A 26,504-nucleotide genomic window follows, 5' to 3' on the forward strand; every position below is an offset into this window, starting at 1 on the left:
ACATGAGCCTGCGTGCAAACGCTCAAGAAAACAACTAATTACATACACGGCTCAGGGTTCAAATCTTCGCCTCAATATTGCCCTTGAACTCATAACTGTCAGGCCACATGAAGCTTTTATATTTCTTGAAAAGCTTGGCGCTGATGATCACGCTGTCACCTAATTAAAAGAGACGGAAAGCATGGAATGTAGGTTTTTAAACACTTGGAGATTTAATAATTTATTCACTATATCCAAATGCAAGAGCGAGTAATAAAGTTGTACTAGGTGCAATCTTGAAATAATTCGTGCTATAAGTAAATTTTCGCATAACGAGGGATGTACGTGTCTCAATTAATTATTTTTTTGTAAAAAGCAGTATCACAAACCGATGTTACATTTTTAGGTTGTTTAAGCAACCTTGCGCTACATTAGCATTTCTTCGTGCGCATCTAAACCAGCCCTTCCCTCCGTATGTGCATGCTGTTGCAAATACATAGTGGTGTTAAATAATACGTCAGACTTGCGTTTGTTAAATCTAGATAATACTGACATATTATGTCTGCAATAAAAATATGTTTCGACTATTTTAAGGGTTGCTATAGTTTCGTTAGTTATTTTTAATTTTATAACTTTTTAGTACCAAATCTTTGCCACTCACCTTGCGGCATTGTTGGATACAAGTCAGTCGCAAACGTAAACGGCTCTTCAACGTTAGAAAATATGTCCTTCTTGAACTGCGTATTGTTGAAGTTACTGTGTGTCTCCAAACACTCTTTTAAGGTCTGAAAGAAAAACTCCCATCTCTTGAGGTAGTACCTGCATTAAAGAAAAATCGTATCGGGCGTGTACTATCTAAGGTATTCAATAGTTACCCACCATAAAAATACTTGACTTTATATTTTTTTTTCCTAGGCCGTTTAGTAAAGCTCGTCCAATAACATAAAATACATCAATCACTGTTTATCAGCTAGCTCACAAAAGTCCATAAATTGTGAATGTTTTTTTATTGTTTTTTTTTTTTTCTGACGGAATAAAAGTGGCATTTAGAATTAAGGTTTAGAATACCGTGCAATCGACTTATAACGATAATGAGAAAACCCGGATATTCAATCGTTAATACCAATTATCGATGTTTCAGGACTAGAAACGGAGCGTTTATAGTCTAGAAATTCTAGAAACTGATTGTGTTAAGCAGTACACGTTTTATGTTGTATCTTTATAAGTGGATTGCACTATAGTTCTATTTGTTGTTGTTTTTCTTTTGGTTATGGTTTGGTATTTTTGTGTTATTTGCATTTTTTATCTTTTTGCCATGGGAAAGCCTGTTTAACACTATTTGACAGACTGTGACGTGGTAGTGTCGCTAAAATGAATCATGTCTTGGCATTTATTAATAGTCTAATGTCTATAGTGTCCACAGTAGTCCACAAACTGTACCTCTACTCTATCAGAATCCAGTCTTGTCCAGGCTTTGAAATTTAAAAATACATCACACTGCATTAAATGACAAGCATATCAAGGGCATTAAAAGACAAACGTGTCAGCGCGATGTCTGTATTTTTCTCCTTGTCCTTGAGTTTATTCGCGCTGTTTTCTATTATATGTCAGGAGTAAATCAGGTTCGAGCTAATTCCGGGTTACCTGGTTCAGTACAGTGGCAACTAACTCTTTTTTGCAGATGCTTGTCACACATTTTACTTGGAAATCAAAAGTCTTACAAAGTTCGAAAGACTATAGTGCGACCTTAGGTGTCCGCTTTTAGTTTGTATGACAAACCTTGCTTACCCTCGAATCAAACCAGACCATTGCTTGTTTGCGTAGTCAACAATCTAGAAGGATGCAAATCAAGTTTCTTAGTTTTACCCTTGGCAGTAAGAAACACACGGGTTCATCTCGCAGCACTGTAAAATGAAAGAAGTCAAAATTTATTAAACTCACTTCTCCTTCAGGACCCCACAGAGTGATCTGGTTCCGAGCGTTGTATTCGTACAGGTTTGATTCCTGCATCATGAAACAGCGTCAATTTAATTTACAAAACAATTGAGTAAATAGTAAAGTCGTGACTTGGTCTATGTTTCAGGTTTTTATAATTTCATGCTGAACCATTCACCCGTTAAATCACAAACAAAAAAATCGCTCTCATTATTTTAACTATGCAGCCATATTATACTTTCCGTTGCCAACTATCTTGCTTTGGGGCTGTGGTTCTGAATAGCCGTTGTCGAACAGTTCCTTAAGAGTTCTACTTATACCCGTTTTCACCTCAATAACCGTAATTAAAAAGTCCGGCTCCTTTATGTGGATAGTTAAGATATATGCATGTGTATCTTAGATTAGACATACGTTATCTTATCAAGAGGCACGCGTTCCAAACGCCAAAAGCATCACTTTTTCCTCCGACAACCAAATCTCGCTCCGCGTATGAACAATGCGCAAAACTTGCTTCTCTATTTAGGTGAAAATAGGTATAGTCTTCAAAATTTGCAGTCGTATACATTTTGTCTTTCAATGAATCGATATGTGTATCGATTTACAACTTCCTACACTGGCTCTAGCGCTTGTTTATATGTGGTACCTACTTGAGCTTGCAAAAATTCAAGCGCCAAAGTATTTTTTTTTTTGCGATCCGGATTTTGTTTATACAAATGCCCAAAGTTGCACTGTGGTGACGTTGTACTTTTTTTTTTTAAGTTAACCTCAGAAGAATTTTAGATTTTACTGGCAAGTGGATATAGTCACGAAACCGATGCACCACCTGGCCACACCCTTTAAGAGATTACAGAGTCTGACTTTCCCGACACCTACAGTATCCGCGAATGTAAAACAAACAATCGATACGCTTCGTCCATGCTGTGGTATCAAGGAACTAATTTAATATAATAACGTACTTGCAGGTCGAAAAATTGTAAGTTTGTACAGAACTTCTGCTCTTTATACTGGGTTCTTGCGTTTCTTGGATCACGCTTCTCTAAAGCATTCAATTTCACGCAATAGTACATACATAATGGAAACTCCCTGAAATATTAAAATGGACTCATATAGGTTTTTTTCCCCTAAACCTGTACGTGAGTAAAATAACCTTCCCCATAATATTGTGTGGACAAACTGTTTCCATGTATTTGCAAATTTTATTTTCAATTTATGTAACATAACCTGGCAAATATTTTGTTTTTTCTTGTTCTTGTCACAGGAAGAGATAACTAGTGTTGACTGTTCGGATATATTGTTTGTACTACTGGAGCATAGAGTAGTTTTTTAATATATATTTTTATAAAATTAATCAATTAAAAATAAAAATTATAGTTCTTTTATCGTTTTATACACATATTGTAGGCCTAATTGGCTGTGTTGTTTTGGTTATTTTTGCTTTATATTGTATATATTATGTGAATTGCAAATTTCATGTGAATTTCTACATCGCGCCTGTCACAGCCCCTATTAGGGGTGCGTGAACATTATTCATAAATGAAAGTGAATACACGTTTGTGTAATTCCTTTGAGTATAGTGCCCTACACCAGAGTCGCATTGGTGTATAATAGTTCATTATTGTATCCTATCATCGTATTCTCAATTTGACCATGGCATATCAAATGAACAGCAGTATTTACCTCAGGCGTTGATCCCCAACGCTTCGCATCTTTCAGCCAGTTTCCAAGAAGAAAGTGCCGGTCAGACCCTAGTACCGCGTCAATGTCTACAAGCATGTCATGCATGATTTGTGAAGTCTTTCTATCGAAGAAAAAGATGTGTAAATAAATTCCAGTAGAAAAAAATTATGAGAGCAATTGACGCTTGTGATATATCCCTCTCAAAATTGAAATTATTACGGGGATACGTTTCAGTGGCTGAACTCGGGTTTGGTGAATGTTTAACCATATTTTGTAACACCCGAGATTGCGGTAAGAAAAAGAAAACGAAGGTACTTTCAAAGTTTTGAAAGGTTCTTCGTTTTGTTTCCCATATTGCAGTCCTGGGTTTTACACAATATGATTAACTATCACCAGCTCGCCGCATACTTACTATAAGTGGTGAAGGGCGCTTTATTATAAGTTATTGGTTACACTTTTCTTCGAGAATCCTGCAAACTCTTGAGCTATTTACCTTGAACCGCAGTGGGCTGTCTTGGGAAAAGTTTCCATACATAAATTTTACATATTTTCAAAGGGTGATCACATTAAGTTTAATGAACAAACTGCACGTGTCTTAAGTAGACTGTCATAGGGCGAACATAGTATTCTTGACTTAAATTATTGATTTGGTCAGTCTGCGTTACAGTTTTCTTGTAGATGACTTGTATTTTTTTTTCTTCCTAATTAAAGGTTGTTTTAGGCAAATAATATCGCGCTTGAACATCAGGCTACGACTGACAATGAGCGTTTTACCACCACTGTTCACGGAGAGCTGTAGAAGTCATCTTTGACGCATAAAAGCCGTGCTTGCGTAAAACGTTAACCTAATTGACTGAACTTTACACATAATTATACACTTTGTTCAACACATTGTATGAAAATCAGAATTTATCTCATGTGCTGCGTAAAGAAACTGGTTCGATTTTTTTTATAAATAAATACCCGTGAAAAATACGGTGTATAGGATGTGTCGAGAACTCATTTTCTGAAAATTACTCATATGTTCACTCTCTTGGTGAATAGTACGCAAGTATCTTATTGATGATGACTTTCCATATTAAGTCAAATACAAACCTCAGAAGCTCCATCGATTTGCTCTTGAAACTTTTTACCACAGCTTGGTACGCATCCTCAATTAGAAGTTGCAGTGACTGCCGTGTAACGTCTACCAAATCATACCTGCAGACAAAAAATATGTTTTAGTTTTAATAAAATAAAGCAAAGACGTGGCAAATGAAGAAGGCAAAATTAGAGTTCAACAGATATACTTGTATTATTTAACTTAAGCGTTGGCCCTTTAATGACGTTAGAAGCTCCGAGTAGTATTCAAGTTAAGAGGCGATATATTACAAGCTTTCTGGCTCGCTACCATCAAACTCTAATTTACCTACAAAATATTTCGAAAATTAAACTCTGAAAGTAATATACTTTTTACTTAATTTTAGTTTAGTAATACTTCACTCCGGCGTATATTAAACCTGAACTAACTGGTTTCATCACCGTAATACCAGAGGTTACAGTGAACAAATACCTTGAGACTATAGGACAAAGAGTGTTGTGTTGCCCCCTTTTTGGCTCTAGTCTCAAGGTATATTTTCACTATGATCCTTCACCAGCTCGCCTGCGCAGTAAACCTTATTTCACGCACACCAGAAATGCAAGGTTTAAGAGCAGGACTATAATGCCAAAATAAGACTGGGTGAAAAGTTAGTAAACGTTTGCTGTTAGCCTTTACAAAAGTTAGCCATTGAATTTTAGATTTCATAGCTCGTACTTTTGCTTACTTGCATTTCCTAAGCGTCAAAGCCACTTTACACTCCGAACAAACGTACATTAAACTGCCTCAATAAACCCCGCATGTCGCAAAATGTATTTCCTCCAAAGAAAGCAAAAAAAAAATGAATGGACGCATTGACGCAGCGAGACCCTTTGTTAAAAAGTATTATAGTAAGTGACAGCTTAAGAAACGTTGCCTATTATGATCAAGGTTCTTGCATTCGTGATTTGTTCTTTGGTAGTATTATCGGCTGATGACCCAGCCTCATTGGCTGTAAAGCGATAACGACATAATAGGGACTTGCCACACACGTGCGTTTCCTAGCTGTCGGCGATAATGAAGACACCTCTTCGTCTTTTTTTTTTTTTTGTAAAAAACTGACACATATTCTATTTGGTAAAAGGGTACTGCAGACTATACCTGTAAGTTTCCATCTCGGCGATTCTCGGATCATTGGCAGCATCCAATAAATGTCCAAAAGCGGCGTAGACGTCTTTGGGATCGTACCATATCTTTGGGAAGTAAACGGTCGAGCGGCTCGTGAACAGTCTCGAACAAGAATAAACAGTCTTTGGGAGTGAACATTCGTATACAGTTTAGAGAGCACGATGGACACTCACTTCACAACACGGCGTTCAAGTTTTTGTACCATAAAAGGGCGTACACTGTATCTTACGTCATAGTCTATATGCTCCTAGGCTCCCGAATGATTTGGAGGTTGTGCTCTTTGTTGTAGAGACTTAAGGCCCGTTCACACTCTTGCGACCGAGTACGACTGAGAAAGACAAGATCTCTTACAACTTCTTAAATGTTCCTAGAATGAGGGAATACACTGACATTGTGGCGCCGTCTATGCGGTGACCCTAGAACTGCATTTCACAAAAGCGAAGGTTTTGCGGGATTTCCGAGGTCAAATGTGCGTAATACCCATAGAAAGGCTCGTTTATAACATTGACAAAAGTTTTTCGAGCCAAAAAAGAAAGGATATTGCGCGAGAAATAAAAAAAAATATGCCGGACCGCCGAGTTTACACTGCTTTCCAATAGATGGCGCCAGTGTGTTCTCTGGTTTAAGAAGTTTTAAGGAACCCAGGTTTAAGAGGTCGCAAGCAGTCGCAAGAGTGTGAACGGGCCTTTATACTCTGCAAATGATGAAATCCTAGCTCCTTGGGGTCCCACTGTTATTACATCATGTAAAAGGCTGTCTTCGGACACTTACTGAGGCGCGTCACTTTCTTGTACGGTGGTCCCATCCCATTTGTCACACAAATGTTCTCTCCACACATGATCCAAGCGCACATATGTTTGCACATAACTTTGTCGTCATGTGTCGCAAAATTTGACTTGTTGCTTGTAGGTTTTTTCTGTGTGGTTTTTGTTATTTGTTGTTGTGTGTTTCTTTTATGTGCTAGTTTGTTTGTTCGTTTGGCTTGTTTTCTTTTGTTTGCTTTTGTTGTTTTTTTTTTTGTTTTTTTTTGTGGTGGGGAAACAACCGTCTGCCTTCCAACCTCTTCTCACCTTATTTTTTGGCGCGCTCAACATTTGCCGAATTTCGCGAAGTGGCAGGTTTTCGGAAAATATTTCGTGGGCACAAAATTCACGATTTTAAAGTTAAATACTGTGTGTTTGTTATAATGGGCTGGTGTATTCGCGAGACCAATTGTTCAATATGTTCAATATGAGCAGGTACAAGGCTAGCGGTTGCGGTAAGGCGCCCGCGCGATTTTCCCGCCTCTTATCTAGCCCCAGCATTGTACCTGCTCCACGAGTGGTAATTTTAGTGCGCTACTACTCTTCTCAAGCGCTTAAAGTCTTTCTGAAAATAACTGATTTAGTGGTTTTCGATAACGCTCAGCAACTTTCTAATTGGAATCATATGTCTATTTCCACTAATTAAAAAGTTAATTAACAAGTTTTAATTAATTATCTGGCTAATTAGTGGGTTTTTGGCAATTCCTGACGTCCGCCGTGGCTGGTAGTTTGTTCCCGAAGAGAGTTTCTTCTTTTTTCAATCGCCCTAATGTTTAGGATTTTTGAAAGTCTTCGCAAAAACACCCGGTATATATCAATGATTTTGTTTGTTTGTTTTTTCAAAAAGAGGAAGAGAGTGATAACCACGAGGTCATTTTCAATTGTTCTAACAGCCTTTTTCTGTAAAAGACGCAATTTGTCTAAATTGCTCTTAGTAGTTGTTCCCCATAATAAATGGGAATAGCATATGACAGAATGAAAAAAGGGAATTGTAAATTAATTTTTTTTATGGTTTCCGGGACTATATGCCTGAATTGATTCATAATCCCGACGACTTTACAACGTTTTTTTTTTATATGAATGTATGTAACGTGATTATTCCATGACATATGACTAGAAAATATAACACGCTGGTATTGCCAGAAAGCACGCGTAACGTCCGAAAGTCCCAGTGTAATATACACCGGAACTTTCCGACCGAGCAACGAATAGACCCTTTTTCGAAATTTCGAAATGATGCATAGATTATGTGTGGCCGCCATTAGTTGGTCATGCGCCGTGAGCACGCATTGGACAACGAGCGCTTCGTTAGCGTTTGGAGTCTACTCGCTGATCGAAACGCATTCGCCTGCCACACGAACGCGGCGTCAGAATGCTCGGCACATACTCGGAACCAATCACGGGCTTCAACGTTGGATGCGCTGAGACCAACCAATGGCAGCTGCACATAATCTATGCATCATTTCACAATTTAGGATAGGGTCTATTGTAGGAAGACTAGAGTCACCAACAACTCAAGAAACGCATGAGTGCGGCGAACTGTAATCGCGCTTTTTTATTTCTTCTTCGTTGTTATGATTGGCTGATTTGGCAATCTTATTGGCTACAGTGTGATAATAAGATACTAGGGCGCTTCATCACACTCCCCGTTTCTTAAGTTGTTCGAAACCATAGGTTGGTTGGATTCGTACTATATCCTTCCGCGTGGGAGCCGCGCGCACGCGGCAGTATCACATGCCTTCGCTAACAAACCCCTCCCTCCCCAATCCTTTTTTTTTTCTTTTTGGGGAATTTATTCAGCCACCAGCTGAACAAACTACACAGAAAAAATTACACGTTTTTTTTGTGTGAGAATTTTGTTCTAATCTGTTCAGCTGGCCACCTGCGCAAGTAATGAACCAACTTGCCCGAAAAGTCTGTGCGTCCCTCTGTGCATATCCCGCTAAATGTAGCGGGGAGATTAACGTCGAGTGACTTCACGTCAAATTTAGCGGGAAACTTGTGGCCACGTTACCTGGCGTCCCGAGAAAAATACACCAATTCAATTTCCCCGCTAGATTTGGCGGAGAAATTTACGTCTCGTGTCTTGCACCAGGTCAGCTTCCCCGCTAAATTTAGCGAGAAAATTAATAAAAAATATAGTTTTTTTTTTTTATTCTCTAAAACCATTGTAATATCTTCTAAACATATTTAACCGATTGCTTCTTAAGTAAGGCACTTCATGCCTTATAGCCTATAAACCATACAATGCCGCAACCTAACCTATCTATAACACAGCCTTCGGTTTTTATATACGAACGAAGTTTACGCTCATCAACATGTGCTTACCAGCCTGGAAATATGAAGTTGAGGCCGTTCGACGAGTGCACATCTGCCATGATCCTTAATGCCCAGAGACGGCTTCAGATTGTAAACGCTCTTCTGTAAAACAATCGTAGCCAGTTACAAAGCTGGTAATTATAATAGTTAATCGTTTCTATGATCATAAATGCAACAAATGTTTTGTAAAACAGAATGCGCTCCAATAATTCAACGTCGTACCGAAATGTGACCGCAATTCAATTGTTGATATCTACATTCTGCTACATCATATCTTACATATTCATTGCTGGAAAAGTTCTATACACAGTATAGTACGTCGCGCCCTCTGTTCTGAGCCAGAATCAGAGCATTTCTTGTGTCACTGCGCAGGAAAAATACGATGAACAGCAAGCAATAAATGAGCATCATTCCGTAAACACAGTATGTGCACAGTCAGGCAGGGAGTTAACTACCACACGCTTAAATTCTTAAAGTGTCTCGTCCAACTTCTCGATTCAGAAGCTGTTGTCGTCAGACTGTGAAGCACTAGGTGTCTTCAGTAACTCATTTATTTGCCTCTGGTGCAAAGGAGTGGTTAAGGTTCTGCAACTTTCACGAGTTAGATTTAGATTGATCTATACATGATGCTCCCAAACAACTTGAAGGCCTAAATAGGGTTGCACATACACATAGTCTATAACAATAAAAAGAAATTAAACAAATATGGTCACACGCAACCTGTTGAGCATTCATTGATCATACACTTTTTTTAACATTTCAACGGGCATAAAAAATCCAACGTTATTTGACTTATCATAGAGAAGTCGCATACAAATCAAGGGAGTTTCAGATTGTGAGGAGTCTGGGTAAAAAAGTATCTTGTACCTATTTTGCCGTCGGGGAACGTGAAACAAAATCTTATCAAGTAACAAAGGGGAGTCAATAAGAGCTTTGAGTACTTTGCATAGATAGGAACACTAAATCACGAATTGATCTTCTTTCAGAAAGAGGCGAGAGACGAAGAGTTTTTAAAAGGCTCAAATAATCATAATAAAGTTTACGTACTATATGTCGATCATGAACCATTCGAACAAGCCGTCATTGCACACATTCCAAACGGTGAGTTTGATTTACGCTTAGGGAATTCCGTACAGTTGAAGAAAATTCTAACTTCGACAAAACTAGTGAGATAAAAAGAGAAAGTATACACGAATAGCTGTGGAATTTTTGAGTAATACGTGATATGACGCCTAGCAAATGAAACGAATCACTAACATCTGTTTTACTAATATGAGCACCGAACTTCAGGCGTGAAGTAATGCAAACTCCCAGGTCACAAACAACTGAAGACTTTGATGTGCCAGAGCCATCTAACGTATAAGGGTGAACAATGATATTAATCTTGCGTGAAAAAGAAACAACTTTAGTTTTTATTGGGTTTAAAGATAACAGATTTTCATTACACAAGGTGAATGGCATCAATGTGGAGCTACAACGGCTCACAGTCCGCAGTAGTGCTAATGCTACGATAAATTTTACAAGCGTCAGCAAATTGAATAACCTCTGAATTGCCTACACTAGTCGCAAGGTTATTTACAAATACAGTATATTAAAAAGTAGCGGTCCAATGTAAGATCCTTGCGGCACTCCGGATTTTAGGACGTAAGGATAAGTAAGACCTGTGCCCTAAGCGAGATACTGTGCTGGGGCGATCCCTAAGAAAATACTAACACAGTATCTTAAGATAGAGCCCCTTTGAACGAGAAGCGTCCACACTGGAACCTTGAAACGAAAATTTCGTAAAGGCTCTCGTCCACTTTGGTATAATACCGAGTATGCATGTAAAACTGTAATCCTCTTAACATTTTAATGACGCCAATCAGAAGCACGTGGTAATAAATTTTATGTTAGTTACGTAATTGCCTAATTAACCCACGACTTTAATTGCCTACCCTAGAATACCCAAGAACACAGGGAATATGTAGCAAGGGTACTTTTGAGAGTGTATTCTACGTTTCTTGATAAATTATGGCCTTTTTGTAGCCGTTCAAAATGACGGCCGTGGGACCGGACCCTGAAATAGTACCGTTCGAGTTGACTAAATACTACCGGTTCCCCCGTTCGTACGCACCCGCAGCCGTAGGAATGCAGACGATGCGTTCACGTTGAGCGTTCCATATCTTCGCAGTGCGTAGTTCAAAACCCTGAGGCAGAATAAAATCGAGACAGATTATTTCCGTTGCGGCGGTCACATTGTTCAGAAATGAAAAGACAAGAAGACAGGCAGTTTGGCGATTCACCATTGGTCAATGTCGACGGCGGATTGTCGCCAGGCGTTCTCGTTCATGAACTCAAACATAATGTCATTTTGAAAGATTCCTTCGGGAGTGAGACCGATACCGATCATGGTCGAGTGAGCGGCTTCGCGTGCTTTCTTGGGACCCTGCGAGGATTCAGAAATAAGAAAGTAACTATGGTCATGTTTCGGCGTGTTTTAGAATTTCTTAGAGTAACTGGCTATGTACGCCGGTTGTAACTCTTATTCACCAAATATGTCATTGTAGATAGTTTAAAATGTGGCCTGCTATACAAACCAATCCTTTAATATGAGAAAGTCCAACGTTCCAGAACCAACTTCGCTTAGTTATACTTCCTCTGATCGCAATTATAACCCAACCAGACAGAGATTCTATCGAAAATCTTTATGATCGTTCAAGGGTACGGAATCATGTATTGACGACGTAAGGCTGACTGAAACGCGAAACGTGAGCGTTTGTGTAAAATCATCATTTTACGTTCTGACACTGCAAGTATAAAAAAATAACAGCTTCCTTTATCAACGAAGTACCAGATGTGAAAAAGAATTTTCGACCCGCGTAAATCAATCACACATCGCAGGAAGCTCAAACTCAGTGAGAATATGACGCTAGCGAGTGAATCGATTGCGAAAATGTGAGAATATGACGTCACCTGCATCAAAAGGTAAAAGACAAAGTGACCCAGATCAAAATGTAAAAGACAAAGACCAAATTTCTCTATGAGCCGAAGTTCACCTAAGCCAAATATTGTCAAAACAACAAGTGACGTTCTAGGCGCATGTAACGTTTACATTAAAAAAAAAAAAAACTGCTCCAAGAAAAATAATCTTGTTTTCATTCTGGCTGTCAACTTCTTTTCACTAAAATAAATCTCGAAGGCGCCCACAATGTCACTTTTTGTTTTTACGATATTAGGCTGAGGTGAACCTTGACTGATAGAAAAATTTTGTGTTTTCCTTTTATCTTTTGTATCTAGGTTACGTCATATTCTCAAGCTCTCGCGTTTTATCTCAACCGCCAGCGTCACTCTCGCAGACTTTCAGCTTCCTGCAATGCGTAGTTTACTTACGCCGGCCGGAAAACGCGTTTTGTTTCCTTCTCGAAACCACCCGGTACTATCATCTGTGGAATGCAGTATTTATGAATCGATTATCTAAATTTGCTTTGAAGACTTTGAACGTCACATGATGCTATGATGTCACGTCCTAGTGACGTCACGCCACGCGCCATTAGATATGTACACACACACGGGGCTGCCATTATAAAGTACCCCATGCTTGAGTCAATTTTAAAAATAATAATTATAATATCCGGCATGTTGTGGAGTATGCATAATCAACAAGGTGAACAAACTAGCTGAGCTTTTAAGGTTTTTACGTAATAAACAAATCAAATACGAGTTAACGCGTTTTTCCCGTCAACAAACGTGTCTGATCCACCTTATAATGGCGGGAAACTGCGCGAGATGTGGCCTTCTGGTGTCCTAGTATTAAACTTCGAGCAGCTTTTGTTCCCTCCAGCTTTACACAAACCAGCACGCGACAGAACCCTAACTACACTTTAAAAAAAAATGGCTGCGAGTTCACTTTTCACGGAAAATGAGGGCAACCAATCACGTTGAACCGCAGAAAAATCCAGCCAATGACGATGCTTAGAATACGATTAGGTATGAAAAATCCCCATGTGCGCTGGAGACAATGGGAAAATGAAAGGTCGTTGTCCCCGCGTGAAACGCTGTTTAACGGGATTGTGTCCGTCCGCTGGTCCGCCCGTCCGTTCATTTCCCGTTAACTTTAGCGGGGAAAGTGAATTGGCGTTTAGGTCACGTGACACCAGGTCACGTTAAGTCAATTTTCCCGCTAAATGTAGGAGGGAAACTTACTTGCTGTATTGATATCTCGTAACCTTGGGTGACGAGGTATCAATTTACGTCACGTGACCCAATGTCACGTGACCTGTGAACCAATTCAGTTTCCCCGCTAAATTTGGCGGGAAAATTGATGTCACGTGACCTACTCATCTTCCGTTTCCCCGCTAAATTTAGCAGAGAAATTGACGTCAGGTGACCTGACGACATTTGACACATCAATAAAATTGCCCCACTAGATCTAGCAGGAAAATTGAGGTCACGTGACCTTTGCACCAGTTCAGTCTCCCCGCTAAATATAGCGGAAAAATGACGCCACGTGACCTATACAAATTTATAAAAATAAAGTTTCTCCACCCCTCAAAACGGTGATTTAGCGAGTTGTAAATGGTCTTAATTGATCGCACCTGAAGCACTGCATTTCATGCATTTTAGGACGTTAAAGATAAAGGTCGCTGTTGTATCTTTTCTTTTTTGGTTTCTCTAATCGTATTTCACTTTTGTCATTTGCTGGGATCCTTTTATCTTTCTTCGTGATTGGCTGTATCGGCTTCCCTAAGAAAGTAAGCACACACATGTTTTGTTAGAGTGTACATTTGACCAATATGTAATACAGCTGCATATTTATTAATGTTTACATCTATTGCACAAGCTTACCATCAGTAGCTCCGCGAGTGTCTTTAGAATACAGATAAAGAATTTGATCACCTTATTACAATCAAGCTATACAGCAATAGAAAGCTACTGATTAAAGTAAAAAAAAGTAAAGGCTATTAACCATATTCACGGCATCCAGCGATCCGTAAAGGCCGAGGACGCCTCCAAAATTCAGCAGCATGTTCCAGACGAACGGATGGCCGAAGTACATTGACGTGTTCATGAACTCGGGGTGGAGGTCGGAATTTAGGTCCAAGATTACCATTCTCCCCTGAAAACAACTAGGCATGTTAGGAAGCACGGTATCTTCCCTGACAGCAATAAAAAATCAAGAATGAAGTATCAATTCTGTTAAGCCTCCTCAATAAAAAAAAGAACGTAGCTTTTATATGAAAATGAAGCTCTCTTAAGAATAGCCACAGCCCCATGGGAAAGCCTGGGACATCCGCGCCAGAACCGGCCGCCATAACTGGGCTAGACAGAGCAGAAGAAAATGACAGGAAAAAGGTATTCGGATGGTGGCGCCTTCTAGTCTCTGCGGACACTTTCCGAAACACTCCACTTTCCTTTTTTTTTTTTTTTTTTAGAAAAAAAGAAAAACCGTACTTCTGCACCGTGGCCCTATCCCCTAAGCTTATACGGACATTCAGGATAAAAAGTCTTGTGCTGAGTTGGTCCCTTACATTCGCTGTATGCTACCGATGATGCCTCCCGTATGGAGGGCGTAACGTCTCATCAATTTGTTTTGCTTGTTGTGTGATCGAATTTGGGAGTTTTACGTTCCAAACCAACGACGGGCATCTGGCACGCCCCAGCGGAGGACTGAGGATTAATTTGGACCACCTGGGGATCTTTTGACGTGCAACCGAAAGCTCGGTTACACGGCGCCTCCTCCGCAATAAGCCTCCGTCAGATTGCGGGCACCTCGGCCGGGATTCGAACCCGCCACATGGGGATCCGTAGGGCCAGCGCTCTCGCCTCGGAGCCACCGAGTTACTTTAGCTAAGGCATACTCTCCCTTCGCAGTTCCTCGGCTCATAAGGGGATAAGCCGTAGAAAGAAAATATAGAACAAGTATTCTCCTTCTTTCTTTTTTTTTTCTTCCACAAAATACAAGGAAAAGGTGGTTCTTCGTAGGGTCGTTATCCTGTGTGGCGCTGCATGCCTACAGAATCGTTCTTACTCACCTGCAGTTCCTCCTCATTTCGCCACGACCTGGCGGATCTATTGCTCTGGCGAAGAATGCGCAGACCTTCCTCATGCACACTAGGCTATAGAATAGCTATCAAAGCCGTTATTTCTCAGGTACCGTAAACTGAAAAACAATCGTCGCTAAAACAGTTGTCAGGACTCGGCACTCGGCACGCTTAAAGGCTGACGACCAGACTTGAGATTCTGCAAGGCAGAAGATCCCCCTCACCATGGGGTAGAAGGAAACAGACAACAGTTGACAGGGTAGAAGGGGGCAAGAGGAGGAAGCGAGGAAAAAGTGGAAAGCCCGAACTGGTCGTCAGACTTTTAAGTAATTAGTATGCCTGGAAATATCTGTATGGGACATAGTAACGTGTCGTTAATAACGATTGTGACCCTGCTACATACTGGATCGTGAACAAAAATTACGCTAGTCGAGCCAGTTTAGCAGCGTTGAATATGCGTATTGTCAAGCCTGCCCTTGAGCATACAATGTTTGGTCGAATCGAAATTAATTCGAGTTACTTCCGTAGGATTCAAACGCAGCTCGTTTAAACAAATCGCCATGACAAGACGCGTAGCTGCTGAGCCCTCGTTTCAATGAAACAGCGTTTTCATTTTATTTTCAAGCAAACATCCGGTGTCCACACAAGAAGCTTTTCTCCTCGATTGTAGTCTTAAGCGAGAAAAAAAATACATAAAATAAGTTTCGAGAATTGTTAAAGTTTCAATTTTATTAACATTACCATTCATGACTAATTACGTAATCAATGAAGTGAAAAACGTGTGATAGCTACTGTAGTCACTGAGAAATTAGACGCAGGGTGTGCGCGGCTTGCTGCGTTTCTACTTCCTGCCTCGTGATTGGTGCTTCGTCGTCTCGTCATCGAACGCCGCAAACGCATTGGCTACGGGGTCGTAATAGGATGCCCGAGACTCGCCGCGTAACGTGCTTTTCGAGCTGTCAGTGCTCATATTGTGGTATTAAATTAGTGTCTATAAGATTCCTTAACGTTGCATTCAAGTCTAACCTACCTCGGGAACGCTGGTCAGCAAGGCTTCGATTCTTTCTTTCGTCCAGAAGGTGAAGTCATTCACAAACAACCATGACTGCATCATCCTGTAGATGAAAGTGCGCAGTTAGGTACAGCTTGGCAAAAAAAATCAAATATGAAACACACGAGAACTCGGACTTCGTAACCGTGGTTGTGATTGCGCTGCAACCGCGAAGAGAAGAAACAAGATCTCACCAAACGGCTTTGGGATCCGCCGCAGTCATGGCATTGTAAACGGCTTTAGCAGAATCTCGTATAAACTGCAGCTTGCTGGGGATGAGAGAGCACGTTAGCAGTCATCTGATGATGCGAAAGATCGATAAAATCAGAGTATAGAATACCCATTTGTGTGGGCTCTTACGAGGATGGAGGATTCATTTCGTTGAAGAGATCGGTGTTGTAGGCATGATTCGTCCCAAACTCTTGAATGTACTGAAAAAAAAAAAAAAATCATTATTGCGTAGCAGAGTTGGCCAAGCTTAGTAACCTAAGTAAGCCGGAGAGCGTGTGGGTTATGCAATAACGCAACCAAAATAAAGTGATAAAGTATCTGACCGAATCCATGCTCCCTCCACTAAGAAAAAAATTGAAAAGCCCAAAGCGCGCGTGACGCTCCCCACCGCCAACCGTTTGGCTTTTTACCCTGGTAAAAAGCGAAACAAAGTAAATATAGTCGGTTTACACTTTTATTTTAACAAAAAATTACAACACTGATGTCTGATATTGCCCGAGACATTTCGCGTTATGCTTCTCCCTGTTACGGTTTGCTTGCCCGGCAGACGCTAAAAGAGGCCAGGTTGGACGACGACGTTAACAAGCTATCGACCGTGGCGGCCCTTCCCAATGCCTCAGTGCATTACTCGTTCCTTCCTTCGGGAAACCTTACTGCCTTGTTTACGTCATCAAACTGGCGGCCTGTCCCTGATATACGACCCTTCGTGTGCCGATCCGTTCGTCGGTTCGCACGTTCAACCGTGCTTAGTTGGCGCCCAGTCCCAAAAGCTGGAAACAAAAGCCTCTTCAGTCATCGGCTGCTTAAAGGATGGTACACATGCTTCCGTTCACTTACGACCGAGTTACTTTTCTGATCTCTTACAAAAAGAGAGTACTCTGGCACGCCGGCGCCATCTATGAGGTGACCCTGGAACTACATTTCACCAGAGCAAAAGTTTTGGAGTATTTTCAAGCTCAATTAATGTACGTACTGTCACGAGAAATGGTCGTTTATAGCGTTGTAAAAAGCTTTTCAGGCCAACAAAAAAGAAGGAATAATATGCGCGAAAGCAATAGGAAATATACGACAATCGCTAGTGTTTCGTGGCTAGCCGATGAATGGCGCCAGTGTGTGTTCTCCTGTCTTGGGAGATCACAAGAGGTTTTAACGCACTCTGTCGCAAGCAGTCACAAGAGTGTGAACCAGCATTAAAAAAACGCGAGACGTGGCTTATCCTCACGCCCCACATTTCTTAAGCTGTTATAGAACAGAAAAACGAAGAAGAAAAAACATGTGAACGCCATGTTTGAGGTTTTAGGGTTGTGTGACGCAACACACACGGAGGCTATGTATGCCCTACAAAAGAAAAATGGCGCGACGGCAGCTCAGATTAATATATGTTCAAATATGGTGCCCTTTACGCGAATATATAACGCCTTCGCTGTGTGTTTATCTGGCTTGTCGGACATTGCATGAGAAGGTAACCGTCACATTGAGCTGGCTAATTAACTAAAATATGCTGAATTAATTGTTTCATTAGCCATGTTGTAATTGTAGTTATGCATGCAGCATTGTTGGAGGCTTCATCGATCAAAGTAATCTTCAGAAATTGAACGGAGTTGGGGGCAAACAAGAAAATGCGATGTTAACCGCTTTATCACCTGTGCGCCTTGTGCTGGAGGCAAATAAATTTTAACATAAAAAAAACATCAAGAAACATGGAATTAACAATCTATGACAATGTGGTCCTGCCGAGAGTGAAAACGTTTTGCTGGAGACTGCTTTATCTCTAGGTTGAACCCAGGTTGACCTCTGCTAATATTTTGCTACCCACTTATGGCTCTGTGGAACGATAGCTACATTGCAATTAAATTAGGGACATTCGTGTTTTCATTTATTACAACTCTTTGTTTGTTTGTTTTACGAAAACTTCTCCTGAATGTCATGCTCCAAACACACAATGCTTAACACTTTTTCAGTCGTTCGTTTTTTAGTCGTTTGTAAGGCACAGATCACTCACCTCTTTTAGGAAAGTTTTTCCAATGGTAACAAAAAGTGTCTCGTTGGGGTAAACAAACGTCGGGCTGGAAAAGAGCAAAGCAAACCTGCGTCTTAAACATCAAAGACCGCAAGAATATCAGCGCAGACACTGTTCACGCGCTTTGTAATAAACCCGCACTCAAGGGACGAATTTACTATCTGACGTAGCGTAAAACGTAGATGCCTGCAAGTGCCCATATATAGGGTACGTAAGAAGATTCTCGGCCTACGTGAGAAAATACACACCTTCCAAAAGGAGCAAGAATTTTTCTGATTATTTGATTAACAGCCGCACCTGACAAAGTCGCTTCTTTGAATCACGAAATGCCTCAAAATAGGTTCTGCCGTAGTCGCCACGGCATATAGAAACATCTAAAGATATAAATTTGTGGTTAGTAAACAGCGGTCGGAGTTTTTCTGGTTCTCGTCACTGACAGCCTAAAAAGCGGAGGGTGTGGCGAATCTCTAGCTCTTTTATTTTGTCAACTTTTTGTTGGAAAAATAAAGGAATTAATATTATTACTATTATTAATTCTTATTGTTATTCTCTCTTAGAGATCTGTGACAGTGCAGTATTAGCCGATATGAACGCCAAATAACTAATCATAAAGCATTAACATAATAAGCCCCGCTTGTCGTTTACTTGAATTGTCACTCCCTAGTTAAAAATCACTCCCTAGTGAAAAACCGTATTAGTATATAATAATTTATTTTGGTTTAATGAATACATATGTTCAAATAAGATCCTAAGGAGCGTATAAGAACATTATAATAACATATAAGAATGATGTAAGATTGCATAAGAAGTTGTAAGAAACTTCTTATTAGTTTTTTATAACTTTTATATACTCTTGTATGGTTGTTATTATATGTTCTTGTGTGATCTTACTTGATCATATACGTTTATTGGACCAAAGAATTTATCATACAACTAAGATTTTTTTACTACGGAGTCATTCAATAAGGTTCATGGAATCTATGGATCTGAGTGTGACAGCAGTAGATATGTAGATCCTTCATATAATATACCGACCTTTGCAGTTCTGAGAGCTTCTTCCCCCCCCCCCCCCCCCCTCCCCCCCCCCCAAAAAAAATGCTATGCTCTATCCTGAAATGTATGTATTTTAATGGCACGAAATTAATAATCTCAAGAGGGTAATTTTGCTATTTTGCAATAGACGCACCAATCGTAGGGATCCTTGAAGTTCTGCCAGCAAGTTCTGGCCATGGTTGTGTTAGGGAACAAGCTGAAATAAAACGAAAATTATGTAAGTTTGAGGAAATGCTTTCTTCACATGTGTCAGAGATATTGGAGGTGTGGACTGTCGGGTTCTAAAAATAACCGAAGAGATGGATTACTAACAAAAGAAATGAAAAATAATTTATTAAAAAAAACATATTTCTATTGTCGGATAAGTAGAAATGAATGAGAAACTCTAAAAATATTCAGTGTCGGACTACCAACAAAAAAACTCCATAAAAAATTATTCTAGAAAATATTCGGACTGTGCAATTACCATCAAAAAAGAATAAATAATAAATTCTAAAAATATTCGCTTGTCGAATTAGAAACAAATAGGAATAAATAAGAATTTCTTTAAAAGTTTGGTATTGTCCGATTGCACACAAATAATGATAAATAAAAAAATTCTTCAAAAATAGTCGAATGTCGTATTGCTAGCCAATAAGAATTCACAAAAAGATATTTAAAAATATTTATAAAATACGAAAAAAATGTGAGCTTAGGCTGTAAAGCTCTGCGGGAAGTGCAATCTCACTTCGTCTAAAATGCTTTGTCGAACTTGTTTCTCTCACGCTTTATTTAATAAACATTATTGCAACCCAGTCTAATACATGTATCACTGAAGATATCCACATAATCTATACACCCAAAGTTAAATTTGCTCTACCAAAATCTAAGAAAAAAAGAATTTTGTCTGACTTGCTTTTCGTGTATCTACTGTAGATGAACAATCCTTTGCTGTGTCTGTGTTTTCAAGAGATGGGTCGTTAATAGTAATGAAAACTAAAACGGTAGCAAAAAGACGGGCAGAAAGGAAAACGAATTGACGAAGAAGCCCACATCTCATCTTTAATTTACTATTAAAATATTTGTGCGGCAGTTTGAGAAAGAATTTCCGACGTTTCAATGAAAATACATCTAACTTCGGCTACTTCTGTTTTACGTGACAGTCTTATATAATTCCAGTTTGTAACAATTAGACCAACTCTACTATCAATTTTTATTCTAATTTTTTTTTACCGAAGGGCGCGAGATTTTTTATATATATATATATAAAATTTTATATACGATGGTTACCTTTCCATCGCTCTGGGAACGTGACCCGAAAACGCTGGTAGCACCGGTGTCATTCCAAAATCACGCATTCGCGTCAAGATCTTGTGCTGTAGTTCCACTTGTTGCCGATGCCAGGATTCAGGTAGCGGGCCACCAAATCCTCGGACATTTCCCATGCGTTGCCTGAAAACATCAAGCGTATTTACTTAGAACTCTGTTTTTATTACGCACTGCTTTAACTTAAGACGGGCTTCCGTAGCTGGAAACATTCACAGTCTACTCTGTACTCTTTTACGCAGAGTTTCACGAAGTGAAATGACCCGGGACAAACTACAATAGACCCTTTTCAAAATTCGCGCCATAGCTGCAACGCATCTGATCGGAATGCGTCATTATTTTGTTACGAGCCCTGATCACGTGTTGGACACGATTGCTGCGTCAGCGTTAGGCAAAGACACGTTTCCAAACTCACGCTTCATGCGCGATGGATGGATGAATGGATGTTAATGGCTATACCCCTTATAACGGGCGGTAGCTTGCGCCACCTAGGCTAAGTCTCAAAAGACAAACGAAAAATGCCGACCGTCAATATTGCTTGACGGGATTTTGAAAAAAAAAAGTGTATTCCTTATTAAACATTTTTAGGCTACGTCACGCGCCGGATTCTCAATGTGGATTAGGGATGTTGACTTTGCGCAAACTCTGCAGGAAAGTAGGTATAGCACTTGGACGTCTAAGAAATGCAGCTTCCTATTACTGAGCTTTTAAAAAAGACTTGCGTCGGCGTTTCGACAAAATGATTTGTCGTTATTAACCTATGTTCAAATAGGCTAGGAAAATCATTTAAAAAGTCGACCTTCCATTTTCCCCATGTTCAGTTTTAACTTGTCTTTTGATGTGTCTAGTTTTCACGGACCCTCCATTTTTTTTATTAAGGTAGTTTTTAGAGTGGCATAAGGTTATGTACCAAGGTTAGGGTTACTTCAGAGTACGATGGATTATCTCGAGGTAGCCACTGTTTCTTCTTGCTTAACGCGGTGCTCCAGCATCGTTAAAAATTTTAGGATTGGCTAAAATCCTAAACCCCTCGGACAGTCTTGCATTGATTCTGTTTGGACTTTTTAGTTAAATTATTCGGCTTGTTTATTCATATTAGTTCTAAGTACCTCACATTCTTCTGCATATTTGCATTGTACTTTTTGTGATCATTAACGAAATCTACTCCATAAAGGCTATGCTTAACAGCAGGCAAATACCTTTTCGTGATAACTGGCACTTTAGTATGTAAGTTAGCAGATGCATGATAAGTCTTCCCTAAAAAGCACTTCATTACTTTCAGCCCAACAATAAAAAAATGAACAGCTAAAAAACAATTAATGAGCTGTAAAGGACCCCCCAAAGGTCATTTTTGTTCTCTTTATCCCTTTTGTGTCACTTTTGTCTTCGAAACTTATAAAAAGATGCTGGAAGCTTTTAAAAGAGACATCGCAGCCCTTCTTCACTAGCAGCAAACTGTAACGCATTTAAAGGACCAAACCACGCTGTTCTCGTACCATGCCAGAAATGCCGGCCCGGAGAAGAAGGGGTCGATTTCAGCCTGCTTGAGGCCTAGTTTGAGAAACGTCTGCAAGAAAGTATCGAAAACATAGTGGTACAACAAAACCCTTTTGATTATTGTGTTTATCTCGTCAAGCGCTCACCAAATGACACAACGCACTCAGTCGCAGTCATGCGCAAATGTGTGAACCAGCCCTAAGTATTGGCAACAGTGTACACAGCTCTGCCTACCTTTTCTTGTGTAAACAACGTGTAAAGGCAATTTGGTTCAATCTAGAGCATACCCTTCTCCAAATCTCCTCTTGTCCGTTGAAGGCCAGGGGCAGATTGATGCCACTCAGGGCCATCCAGTCAATCTCCTGCTCCCAGCGAGTCCAGTTCCACCACACCATGGAATAGCTGGCCGTGCAAACGTTCTGGTAGTAGCGAAACCTGCAAAGTGTTCAACGAAGCGTAAAACATGCTCACCAATCAATGGCGGTGGTGGGCAGAGCAGTAACAAATCAATTGGCACGTTCCATGCGGTTAATGGGTACCAAAGCGAAGAGGTGATTTATATCGTGATCTAAATCATGATTTAAATCACACCGGTTTTGCTACGATTAATTAAATAAAACGTTTCCCGCAGAAAAAATCCCAAGTAATGTTTATTTACTTTGTCTATGATTTGCATCACAACAAATGAAGAAACAAAATGAGCGAAAGTTGTTTCACACTGTTTCGATTTGCTCAAAAACAATATAGTTTTTTCATTAACCTAGAAACCAAGCTGCCTCTGCTCTAGTACGGCATACTGCTCTCGGTCGTTGGGAATATTAAAGAATCAGTCAACCGGTCATGTCTAAAAAAATTCGTGAGAAAAAGAAACTGTTTTTTAAACAGGGGGATTTAATTAAAATAAATCTGATTTATTTTATTATTTTTTAATCGTGATTCTTATTGGCCCTGGTGTGTACCCAGGAATTCAGCTATTCGTAAGCATCGTCTGTCAGTTCCAAACACGCTCACGTAAGAAGCGGTTCCGATCGGTTGCACGTACGTATATTGGATCAATTCAATTGAGAAAACTCACTGAATTTAATACATTACAGGAGTTAAGTCACTGGAGGCATGATAAAAGGTAAGCGCAGCGAGCAGGCGATGCACTCTCTTGTCTGCTCGCCGCACCTATGAGGAGATGACACCGCAAGAGACAGTCATCGCTAACTCGGGTGAAGGTTTGAAAAAATCTGCTCGCAAGCGTTGATCTTTCTGGTTGAATATAAAGCCGGCCTCGTGATTTCTTACACTCTAGACTATATTACCACGCGTAAATCTTCAAACCAAAAGCTGTGAGCGAATCAATAAAACAAATGAACATTCAAAGGAGCAAACCGATAAATAGTAATCTGACAGGGAAATGTTTTCAATGTACTACGTCACCAAACGACACAATTAAAATCAGCAAGCTGTTTTTTTTTCTTCTAAATTTTAGTGTTATCGATTATTAACCAAACTCAAAGTCTGCACTGATTTCATCTTCAAATTAATACCCTGAAATACACATTCTAAAATGGTCTACAAGTTCGTTTTCTTGCAGAACAAAGACACAGCATCTCACAGCAAACGACAGAAAGGTCCCAGTGCATGACGAAGCTCGGAAGAAGAGTAATTTGAAAAACGTGATACTGGAAAGGACAGTGAGCAAGCGAAACGTCACTCTCATTATTTCTCCGCACCATGATTCGCTCTTCTTGTCCAATCGTATTTTAAACTTCGTCAATCGCTGAAATCCTTCTATTGTTTGCCGTTATTGACTATCTTCGTGTTTTGCAACGGACTGAATTCAAAGATTATTTTAAGTGCAGCGCTTCCTTTGATGCAGCGTAGCGCACCTCTCACCTGTCGTTCAGTGTGATCATGATGGGCTTGGTGACCATCGGTGGCGATCCTGTCACGGTCTTGGTCTGAACTCCGGACCACGACACGTGAACAGAGCAGTAGTGTTTCAGATAATAGTACAGACCAGTAGCCACGGCTACGCCGCTTGTTCCTGTTATGGATATCTTGTCCTTGAATGATTCAATCTAGAAAAAAGTTTACAAGAGGAATAAGGTGGATTTCATCTGAATACCCACAAACAAACATATCAGTCTCATGTGTGGTGCACACCAGGCTGGCACAAAACACAAAAGTCAACATTAAAACTCAAACAACAAACTTTGAAACAAAAACAAATTAGATACAAGACATGCCTTGGCATGCTCAGCAAGATAACACGATCATACGCATATGTAGATTAAAATCTTTAAAAAGAAACAGATAAGCATATCGAAGTTATCTTGATGTATGCATTGTTATATTCATTCTGAATTCCGGTGGAACTTGATGGATGAATGGAACATAAAGGCAATCACACTAAACCTTGTTCACCATTCCGTCATGCCTACTCTTCGTTTCTCTCTTTAACATGAGAATTATCAAACTGCTAAGGCTCTAACACATGTGCGCAAAACGAACTAAAAGTCGCACAACTTTTGGGAAAAAATCGTTCCTGACAATTTCTGAAATTCTTTTTTAATTATATATATTGAGATTATGTGTACTGCACATAAAGATTGGCTCACACTCTTGCGACTGCTTAAGACCGAGTGCCTACGACATCTTGTGATCTCTTACGACGAGAAAACACACTGCGCCATCTATATCGGGCAGCAGTGGAACACTTGCGATTTCAGCATACTTCCCTTTTCTGCGCATCATTATTTTATTATTGACTCGAAACAGCTTTGACAATGTTATAAACAGCATTATCTCATAGATAGGACGTATATTTAATCTTTCAAATTCTGCGAAACATTCGCTCTTATGAATTGCGCCACCTCACAGAGGGCGCCAGCGTGCCAGTGTGTTCACTCGTTATAAGAGATGACAATAACTCGACCGTAAGCAGAAACGCGAGTGTGTGGACCCGCCTCAATGCTGCAACAGATGTGTGAGAAACCAACTATTGATCGCGCAAAAGTCGGGAAATGTAAAAATCGTTCGTAGCTATTTCTGAAAAAAAAAAAAAAGGGAGAGGAATGTTTACTGCGTGCAAATTGTACATAAGCTTTTTGTTCAAAGCATACTCCCAGTTCCTGTAGAATAAATGCGCGCGCGTGGTTAGATAAAAAAAAAAAGTTGTGAAACTATCGTCTTGTGTTCTCACGAAATTTCATGCGATTTTTGGATGGTTTTTTGCACGTGTTTCAGCCTCTAAGCCTGTGATTCACGTAGTCCGATTTTGCTCGCGATTTCGCTACAGTAACTTTCAGTACCGCCTCCACCATACTCTTTCTTTTCCTCCGCAAGAGAGACGTTGCATTATCGAAATTGCAAGTAACATCGCATCACGTAAATCATTTATTACTCCCGTTGTTTTGCGAATATTAATCTTCGAAATCTGCAAGAATTCCGCATTAACTTTAAAACCGCAGTCGCGCTGCTCCTACATTATACAAAAAAAAAATAATAACAAAAAAGAAACAGGCTGTTCGCTGCAGACGTGACGACGGAATCCTCTGCGGACACGCCTCAACCTTGCCCGAAGTATGAATGGATAGATGGATGTTAATGGCTGTACCCTTTGCAACGGGCGGTAGCTTGCGCCACCTATTCTAAGTTTAAGAACATCAGCAGGTTTGCTTCATACTCATGTATGTATCGAACATGACGAAAGACAGTTTTTTTTTTTTTGTATGACCAATGTGACCGTCATGCAAGAAAAAAAAAACCACGCCTCAAACGCTGTCTGCGGACTGTCTTTTGCACAATGTTTTGGTAATGTGACCCCCCGGCTTTGGCCTGTGAACCTATGTGCGGCGCGTACCACGAAGGTGTCTCTGCGATCTTGGGTGGGACCAGGAAACACGTGCAGCATGAATCGGGACTCCCACTGCGGAACGAGCCGTCGCAGAAGTCCGCTGACCGCTGCATTCTGGTTCGCAGCCGAAGCTTCCGACTTGATGTTGTAGACCGGATAAGTGTAGGACTCGCCTGAAAAAAAAAAAAAAAAAAAATCAAATTTCCGGGTTTGTGGGGAAGAAAATGAAACCCGGGTTTTCGGACTCAGGCTCACCACTGAGCCGGTGAACTAAACGTGGACAATGGGACATTGCTTGAACTTCTGCGCCGCAACGACTTTGGCGGGGGAGGAGAGGTGGAGACTTAGATTCACTAGAAACCTAAGCTCAGAGTCTTCACTTCTTTTTTTTTTTCGTTGTTCGATATTGCCAAGACGGTCATTCGTCCCTTCGCGTCACGTGATGTTTTTTTTTTTTTTTTTACGTGCCGTCATCACTGATCTCTATGACAATTGCTGGATCGCGCTTCCCCGTTTCGAGCC

The 26,504-nt window shown here is 40.2% G+C and overlaps 1 protein-coding gene across 1 annotated transcript; it reads right to left on the minus strand.

Annotated features, from left to right (window-relative positions):
• Positions 1-26,123, minus strand: LOC115326264 (alpha-N-acetylglucosaminidase). Its single transcript, XM_040205780.3, has 21 exons — positions 25,989-26,123; positions 24,020-24,204; positions 22,423-22,570; positions 22,135-22,205; positions 20,603-20,764; positions 19,467-19,529; positions 18,263-18,326; positions 16,390-16,460; positions 16,224-16,298; positions 16,009-16,093; positions 13,904-14,053; positions 11,241-11,383; positions 11,072-11,144; positions 8,968-9,060; positions 5,810-5,901; positions 4,687-4,791; positions 3,592-3,712; positions 1,921-1,983; positions 1,768-1,811; positions 641-798; positions 1-159 (listed from the first exon to the last, which is right to left on the minus strand). Exons 1-21 carry the CDS (start codon positions 26,037-26,039, stop codon positions 59-61), a joined length of 2,118 nt encoding a protein of 705 aa, XP_040061714.3. The 5' UTR covers positions 26,040-26,123; the 3' UTR covers positions 1-58.
• Positions 26,124-26,504: the final 381 nt, after the last annotated feature.

The sequence above is a fragment of the Ixodes scapularis genome, unplaced genomic scaffold (genome assembly GCF_016920785.2).
Source record: "Ixodes scapularis isolate PalLabHiFi unplaced genomic scaffold, ASM1692078v2 PGA_scaffold12__126_contigs__length_90152505, whole genome shotgun sequence".
In the NCBI taxonomy this organism is placed as follows: Eukaryota; Metazoa; Arthropoda; class Arachnida; order Ixodida; family Ixodidae; genus Ixodes; species Ixodes scapularis.